Source organism: Vombatus ursinus, unplaced genomic scaffold (assembly GCF_900497805.2).
Source record: "Vombatus ursinus unplaced genomic scaffold, bare-nosed wombat genome assembly UNPS02014781.1, whole genome shotgun sequence".
Classification (NCBI taxonomy): Eukaryota; Metazoa; Chordata; class Mammalia; order Diprotodontia; family Vombatidae; genus Vombatus; species Vombatus ursinus.
Window position 1 is genome coordinate 24,635,937 of NW_020954559.1, and position 9,139 is coordinate 24,645,075.

The following is a 9,139-nucleotide window of genomic DNA, read 5'->3' on the forward strand; positions in this document are numbered from 1 at the left end:
TTGAATCCTTTATCTTGACACTGTCATTCTGATACTCAATACCCAAGACTCACCCCCATCATTGGCCATCTCCTGAATCACTGAAAAAGAATGCTGAATGGATCCACTACATATTCATTTTATCTAACTTCAACTGGGCATCCAGTTGTCATTTGATGTTGTTGTTCAGTAGTTTCAGTTGTGTTCAACTCTTTGTGACCCTGTTTAGTTGTCTTGACAAAGATATTGGAGTGGTTTGTGATTTCCTTCTCCAGCTCATTTTACAGATGAGGAAACTGATGCAAACAAGGTTAAGTGACTTGCGCAGGGTCACATAGCTAGGAAGTGTCTGAGGCCAGATTTGAACTCAGGAAGATGAGTCTTTCTGACTCCAGGGCCAGCATTCTATCCATTGCTTTACCTAATTGCCCAGGCATATAGTAGGGCATAGCAATCCTTTCATTTATCTTTGATTAATTCCCTAACAAACTCTCCACAGCAGCTTTTTCAAACCTAGGTTCTAATTCTTTTATTACCCCTAACACCCTGTCCAACTCTTTCCCCTCCAGACAGATGCCCTACCCTCTGTAAAGATTGAGCACATCAATTACGAACTTCCTCATTTCCTTTCCTCTACACCTCAAAACCTCTGCACCTATCCTCTTTCCTTTCCTCTGAGGATAAAGTACTTCTCTTCGCTGCCAAGTGCCTTCCAATACCTTGCTATTTCAATTATTCTATCTTACTTTATCATCTCTAATCTCTCCCTTTCTTCTGGTTTTCTTTCCACTTTTTGAAAATAAGAAATCTCAGCTTAGGATTACTTTAAAACAAACAAACAAACATTTCCCTTGACCATGCCCTCAAGTTGTCATCTTATTTCTCTTCAGCAGGTCCTCTGCAATTAACTAGTTCAAAAGGAACCAGCACAGACTTCACTCCACAGCATCCCTGACAAATAAGTAATTAGGTGATCAGCTAAGCAGGCAGCTAGACAGTGTATTGGACAGAATGCCTGACTTGGAATCTGGAAGACCTGAGTCAAAATCCCACACCATGCATATATTAACTGTGTGACTCTGGGTAAGTCATTTAACCTCTGTGAGCCTCAATTTCCTCAGCTGTAAAATGGGAAAAATACAGGCACCTACTTCACAGAGTTGTCCAGAGAAAATCAAACAAGATAACATATGTAAAGCATTTTGCAAACCTTAAAGCACTATATAAATGTTGGCTATTATTATAGTTATAGCTATTGCAATCATTAAACTTCCACTTTAAGATCTCTAGTGATGAGAAACCCCATCATTTCTCCAAATAACCTATTATATTTTTAGACTGAACTATTGCAAAGATTCCTTCTGTCCCATACTGATCTGAGTGATGGCCTTTTGGGAACAAGAAACCAAAGTTAACCTTCTTCTACAGGACCTTTATGCCAGACTGACATTATAGGGTTACTAAGACAGATAGGTCAGGCGAATGTTATAGTCATAATACAGTTGAATTTCTACATGGCATTTGACAAAATATTATTCTTTGTGGACAAAATGAAGATGTGCTAGATGATCATTTACTTAAGGCAAGTTCAGAACTAGTTCTTAACAGTACCTAAAATTTAATGATTAACACATTGATGCCAAACTAGAGATACAAGTGATGTATTCCAAGGATTAATCCATGAAATCCCATACTAGAGTGGTCACTAGAATAAAGAGGAGGGGACAGATGTGAGAAGGTACTATGGAGGTATAATTAAAGGAACTTGGCAAATTGGATTTTGGGATGAGTAAAAGGGAAGAGTCAAGGATATCACCAAGGTTTCAAACATAGGAGACTAAATGAATGGTAGTACCAGTAACAGTAAAAAGAGTAAAGTCAGAAGAAGCACAGTTTGGTGAAACAGAACAGGAGCCAGACCTACCTTTTTCCTATGGCAGTTACAGGGAAAGAGGTCATCTTCAGACTGAGATTCCACCTTCTCCATGCCATTTCGAATTTTGGGTTCAGTCACTTGTAAACTAGCATATTCCTAGTTAAAGGAGAATATAATTTTCTTGATTTTTTTCCTTGTCTATGTTTTCTTACATAACACGATCATTATGAATATGTTTTGCATGACTACACATGTGTAACCTATATGGAATTGCTTGTCTTCTCAACATGGGGAGTGAGTGGGGAGGGAGGAAGGGAGAAAATATGGAACTCAAAGTTTTAAAAACGAATGCTAAAAATTGTTTTTATATGTAACTGGGGAAAAATAAAATACTAAATAAGAGCTTAAAAAAAGAACACTGTATTTCCATTGTAAGACAGAAGATTTCCAATACCTTCTAAAAATGAAAATGCTAGAGTTTTACTTTTATACAATAAATGTTTGCTGAATTGAATCTATGCTAACAAGATCCATGCTACAGACTTCTAATATGGTAAGATCCCTCACCCTCCTCTGCCATGTGTGGGGTGGGGGAGAGCTTCCAACTGCTCTGAGCAGGCACACAGTAATAGCTTCTGATTCTTTCTTTCTCTGTATAGCTAACAGTACTCATCATTTGCAGCACTCATCTATTACTTAGCACATATCATAATTTGTCTTTGTTTATCTCTGTATGTGACATATCCCCCAACTAGGCAATAGGTTTTATGAGGGCAAAGGTGGTACCTTATCTAAACTTTGCATCTCTCTTAGCTGCTAGCTTTACACATAGTAGGGAACTGATTTGACTCGTGTTATAAATAGGTGTATGTGTACTTTATCTTCCCTGCTTGAGTATAACTTCCTTGTGGGCAGACATATTAGTCTGTGTGAATTTGAATCCTGCATAGTATGTAGCATAATGTTCTATACAGAGTAAACCATGAATAAATAGATCATGTATCTATGAATGAATGGGACAGAAGAAATCCAAGCAGTAATTTTTCACAAGCAATTACAATTTGAACAATGCAAATTCACTGGCTCCTTGACCCACAGGTGTGATGTACTATCTTCTAAATCAAAGAAAAAATGGGTGTTGGGAAACACAACCTTACAGACCCTTGCTATGTCAAGCTTTATGCTACAGCAAGGCACACTTGAGTGAAGCCACATTGAATTTTTCAATGTTGAAACAAATTCTGAACACAGAAAACTATTAAATACAAATTATTTACTACTTCTCTGTTCTGCAGAAGGCATTTCATGCTGTCTGATTTTATTGTCAATTATGTTTGGAATACTAGCCCTAAGAGTTTGCGTCTTTGGCAACAATTTCCTAGGTTCCTTCCCGGTTATTTTTTTTTTTTAGAGAAGCATAGCAACAGGTCAAAACATAATTTGTAGTATTTAAACAAAAAGATCTTACTGTAAGAAGTATTTCATAAGGAATAAATATGAATCTATGTTCAGTGCTGCATGATTACAGACCAGTTTGCTGACAAATGGACTACCACCTATTCCTAAGGGTAACAACATATTATCAACTGAAAGTGACCTTTTCCATTATTTGTCCTTTAGTTTTTGATGATTTACATTGTGTCCCTGATTTTCTATCATTCACAATTGCGAAAAGATATAGTTGCACAATTATGTGTGTGTGTGCTTACAAACTATCTATACCATGGAGGCATTTACAACCACAAGTTATGTTTATATCACCTTTGCAAATACTGACCTGGAAAAGCTTGAAATAATAGCAAAATATGTTATCGCCCATGAGATTGTCTCTTGCAAATTCTTGCCCTGCTTTTGCTATTGCTTTTGCCTAAGGAGGAAAATGACATTCTTCATTATTATATAATTTTACAATGAGGCTTCTTTTTGAAGTGAATAAAATGTTTCAATTTGTGTATGTGATACAGCAGCAGAGTAATGAGGTGAAGCCAGAAAAACAGAAGGATGGGGGTTCTTATCTGGTAAGGGAGACATTTAATAGAGTGTTCTCTTCACAAGCTAAGCAGATGAATATTAAAGCAAGGTGCTTTGGTAAATCAAATTAGAGAGAAAAGAAAAGTACCCCCCCCAATTGGAAGAAATAAGTCCCCTCCTCCCTCCCCAAGGATGTATAAAATAAATGAGGAGACAATGGCCTCATGACATGAATAAGAACCCAATTTCAATTCTTTTATTTTAGAGGCTGCTTTCCTAAAACTCCTCATTTCAATGAAAACTACAATTACCCCGCTATGGATAGAAGAGCTCTAGCTCCCTACTGGAGTGCCTAATGACCCTGTCATTTTCTTATTGACACCAGCAGTGATCCATTTGTTATTATTAGGTAGCATAGCTGTTGCTGCTGGTTTGTGGACAACAAAGACTGGTTTTTCAGCCACAAGTATATAATGGGGAATTAGACAGAGCATCTTCTTCTGTGATAAATGCTGAGGGTGGAAGAGGAGGGAAATTAAAGTAGTTTCCATGGGGAAAAGTTTATTCTTTTCTGGAGGAGGTCTATACAAAATGATCCAAAAGGCTTGCCAGATCCAGAGCATTTAAATGACCCATTTTGTCGCCATCTCTTTTGGACTTCTCCATTGGGCCCCTCCACCAGTACATTTCCCTCTCTCCACCTCCCCCTATGCCTCCTTTTTAGCTTCCTTTTGTGGGTTGTCTTTTCCCATTAGGGTGTGAGCTCCCTGAGGGCAGGGACTGTCTTTCTTTTTCATCTTTGTATGCCTAGCACTTAGCATGGTGCCTGGCACATAGTAGGCTCTTAATAAATGTTAACTGACTGACATCTTAACTACATTTCAAATCTCTGCCTCCTCACCTACCACATTGATCTGCATCCAGTCAATGCTTAATACATATTTGTTGTATTTTGTCTTACCTCTTCATCATGGTCTTTAGCCCACTGAAGTTTTTCCAAGAGATCACTCAGGTTGCTTTTCACTGGTATGTAATGTTTCCAGGGCTGAAGCTCTTTGTAAAAGTGTTCATAATAAATAGAGTCTTGCTTTAGCACAACACTGTTGCCAACTAGTAGATAAGGCAGACGATATGCTGCAACGGTACCATCAACATTAATCTGATACTTGTGCTGTAAAACAAGATACACCAGACGAGAATTGCAATTAGGTTTCCTTCTCATCCCCTGAGACACAGTTTGGGCAGCTGATTTTCTTCCCTGCTTTCACCATTTAGTTAATGTTATCGTGTTAATGTTCTATTTCTCCATGCATACTGACTGGGAACTAAATGTTCAATTTGGATGCTGCCCTGGAGATCATGAAATCGGTAACAAGGCTAACTTTGAAAGAACCTTTTTTTTAATTGAAGATTTTACTCAGAAGGTGACAGCATAAGGAACATTGTGTTTATTTGTGAAAGTGTAACGGCTGTAGTGATTTATTTACTTCACTTGTGTGCCTAATGAGATCACGTTCTGTACTATGTTAACTCTCTCTCTTAAACACCAGATGGCTACACAAATGTCTTCTGGGAATAACAAGCCTTGGGACAAAAGAGCTTGAAAACTGGAACATTTGCAGAACTGTTATAATTGGAAGCCTGTACTATGTAGAAAATGCTTTGTATTAAAAAAAAAAAGTAAAAAAGTTAATGTGAAAATAACAGAAGCCTTTGAGAACTCAGTCATCAGAAGGAAAGTAGGTACACTAATGGTGGAACTGTGAGTTAGTTTGATCACTTTGGGAAAAAAAATTTGAAATTATACTAAAAAAAAGTTGCTAAATTGTATTAGCCTCTGACCCAGAAATACTAATTATAGGGATACAATCCAGAGAGCAACAACAGAGAGAAAGGATCCATTTTTATAAGCATATTTTTAACAACACTTTTCTAATAACAAAAAAATTGGAAAATAGAAGCCCATCAACTGGAAAATAGCTTAACAAACTGTGTTATTCGAACCTAATGGAATAATGTTGCAGTCATAGCAAATGACAAACATGAATTCAGAAAAACAGGAGATTTGTAAGAACTATTTGTACTGCTGGCACCTACCACAGTACCTTAATCTAAAGTGCTTCACAAATGTTTTGTGCAGCTGTCGATGGTAGGAGGTACACAACAAAACATTTAATGATTAACAAAATACAGGTAGAGCTAAAAAAAAAACCCAAAAATCTACTTTTCTTTATAAAAATGAATTGGTGTGAAGTGAAATGAGCAAAATTAAAGAGAACGTTTTACTCAATGGCAGCAAAAATAATGTCAAGGAAAACAAGTTTAAAAGACTTCCAGTCTCTGACCAAAGCAACCAATAATAGAGATTTCAAAAGACTGATGATTAAATATATCTTCTATTTCTTTTTTTTTTTGCTGGGCAATGGGGTTAAGTTATATGCCCACAGTCACATTGCTAGTAAGTGTGAAGTATCTGAGGCTCCATTTGAACTCAGGTCCTCCTGACTCTAAGGCCGATGCTCTATCTACTGCACTACCTACCTGCCCCACACCTTCCATTTCTTGACAGAGAATAGACTGAGAAAGGAATTCACAGCCGTGGTCAATGTGTTGATTTGTTTTGCTGGAATACACACACACACACACATATATATACACACATACATACACACATATATGTATATGCATGTATAAAATTCTATTGGGGAGTTATGGGGGGATGGTTGACCAGTAGACAGTGATAGATACACACAAAAAAAAGAAAAATCAATAAAATATTTTTAATGCACAGAAGAAAACACAAAAAGTGCAGAAGGGGATACAAATAAAAGAGTTTTGTTATCACCTTGTTAAATTTAATACATATCAGAGCAAACTGTTACAATTCAGTTTCTCATACAAGCCCCTTATTCTTTGTATAGCAAAATGTTGTGTTTGTTGATGATTGATAATTTTACATGCAAAAAAGAAATCTGATAGGCTATAAGACATGCTATAGAGGAAAACCCAGTATGTGTACAGGTTCCTAACTATAGAGCTATTCCCTTGCCTTGGCTCGCCTGCCTCCCTACCTCTACTACCGCCACAGAATTTTCAAAGATTACTCAGTAGCCTAATGTGAAGTAAAGCATTCCACAAACCGGAAAAGGGTATGGTGTGTTGGGGATATTCCCCAGATACAAGAGAAATTTGCATGTTAGGCATAAGAAGCCCCCTTTGATCTTAGAAAAACAGAGGTGATGTAGCTTTTGGCCAGGAGCTAGTATATTTTTCCCACCAGATGGCTTGGGAATAGCCATCTGGATGCCAAGTAATTCTTATCCTGAGCCAGCTGTAAACAATATATATGGCTTTGGGAAAAATAGAGGATGGGTTAAAATGCTTTGTGGTAAAAATGCTTTAATAAAACAGAACACAGAATTTAAATGAGGGCAAAAACTTGGGCATTATAAAGGTTAATTACAAAAATTAAAACCCTGAGAAGTTATAAAACTATTGATGTCTTACCTTAAAGAAATCAAAAAATGAAATGTGCTTCACAATGGGACCATATAAACTTTCATCATGTTTAAAAAAGAAAAAGTTGGTAAAAGCAGCATCTATGAGTTCTGGGTGTTTTCTGCTGAGTTTTACAAGCTCAAGTCTTTCTTTCCGGCTGTCTCGCCCTCTCCAGAGGGCTGTAGTATTTTTGCTCTCCCAAGGGGGTCCTGTGTTAGCTTGGACAGACATCATATCCAAACTCACTCTAGAAGACAGAAAAATCAAAAGATTTTCCCTTCTAAAATTCAAAGGTTCTTTATATTAGAAATCATATGCTTATATAAACCTAAGTAATCATAGAACTAATGGCTCATAGATCATAACTTTATTTGGATAAAAGTCAACAGAGAAATAAAACTCCTGCTCTGAGAAAATTCTAAGTGACCACTTACCGGCCCATAGTTTCTAAAACAGAATCAGTCAAATCATAGGTTGGCATCACAATATCTTTGGAGTCAGTAGATCCACACCAGGAAAATATGGGATGGAGGTTTGCATTGGATTTCCTTTTCTCCAAAGGCCAATCTCCTAAATTAACAAAAAACTCAACATCTGGCATTTTCACCTAAGAAAACAAAAATAATTCTGGTGACTGACTGCCAGTAGAGTAATTAGGTGTGTCATATAGTTCTTTCTTAGAATAATATTTATCAGTCAAATCAGAAATGAAAATCCAGTGAAATGATGGGTTGCCAGGCCATGATGTGTGAGCCCAAGCAGGTTTAATGATAATATGGATAATTTCACTCAGCAAATATATACTGTGTGAAAGCGCTTTGAAAAGTGTCACACAGTATACATTTGTTAGGTGGAATTATTCTTATTATTAAACTTGCTTGGGCCCATATATCATGTCCTGGGAACCTATCATTTCACTGAGTTTCCATTACTGATTTTGATTGATAAGTGTTTCTCTAAAAAAAGAGATCCATTTCTTCTATAAAAGAGAAATGAGAATAATTTAGAAACAACAAAATAAGAAATTGCAAAATCATCTGCAGAGGGAGAAGGAAGGAGATGGAGAAGCAGGGCAAGGAGAGTGGGAAAGGGAGAGGGAAAGAAGGGGGAGGGAGGATGAGGAGGATTGAAAAGGGAGGAAAACAGACTGTGGTGGGGAGAGAAGTTTTTTTTTTAACTTCAGTTTTTGATCTAGCAGTTTAAATCATTAAAAATACAATCAGCTGATTTTTTCTACTGACTGAAAAATAAGGTATACTCAATGCATTATATAAACCTGCTATCTCTATCTTAATAATAATGAGGCAGAATAGAAAGCAGAACTTGGAGTCAGAAGGACTATGGTTCAAATGAACTCTGACATTTAATAGCTCTGTAACTCTGGACAAGGCAATTAACTTCTCGTGAGCCTCAGGCAAGTTTCTCAGATTTATCTACCAAATTTTAGAGGGATTATCATTTGCATTGGTGATAAAATTAGAGTTCTTGCTCTTTTGACTTTTCTTAATAATAAAAATAGTTTATAGCATTTACAAAATACTGCAAAAATTATCTCATTAGCTCCTTAATATACCTCTGGTGGGGTTGATAGGACAGATATTATTATCCCATTTTGTAGATCAGGAAACTTAGGCTCATAAATATAAATGACATCTAATTACATACTTGTTACTTGTAAAGTAGATTTATTTCCCGAGTATCTGCATTGAGTTAGTAGCAGGGGACAATTGAAACTCAGCAATGCAATGGAGTAGAATATTGGAGTCATGGCTATTATTCTCCCTCTCTCTCTCTCTCTCTCTCTCTCTCTCTCTC

General features: G+C 36.8%; 1 protein-coding gene across 2 annotated transcripts in view; it reads right to left on the bottom strand.

The window, feature by feature from the left end:
- The window catches only part of LOC114046094 (KDEL motif-containing protein 1), a 22,419-nt gene that overhangs the window by 1,517 nt on the left and 11,763 nt on the right, over window positions 1-9,139 (bottom strand). For both annotated transcript variants that reach the window (XM_027866337.1, XM_027866336.1), the window contains exons 7-11: window positions 7,759-7,931; window positions 7,334-7,571; window positions 4,788-4,997; window positions 3,633-3,722; window positions 1,904-2,011 (exon numbers count right to left, since the gene is read on the bottom strand). In XM_027866337.1, the coding sequence (XP_027722138.1) occupies window positions 1,904-2,011; window positions 3,633-3,722; window positions 4,788-4,997; window positions 7,334-7,571; window positions 7,759-7,931 (819 nt within the window). The remainder of the gene's footprint in view (window positions 1-1,903; window positions 2,012-3,632; window positions 3,723-4,787; window positions 4,998-7,333; window positions 7,572-7,758; window positions 7,932-9,139) is intronic.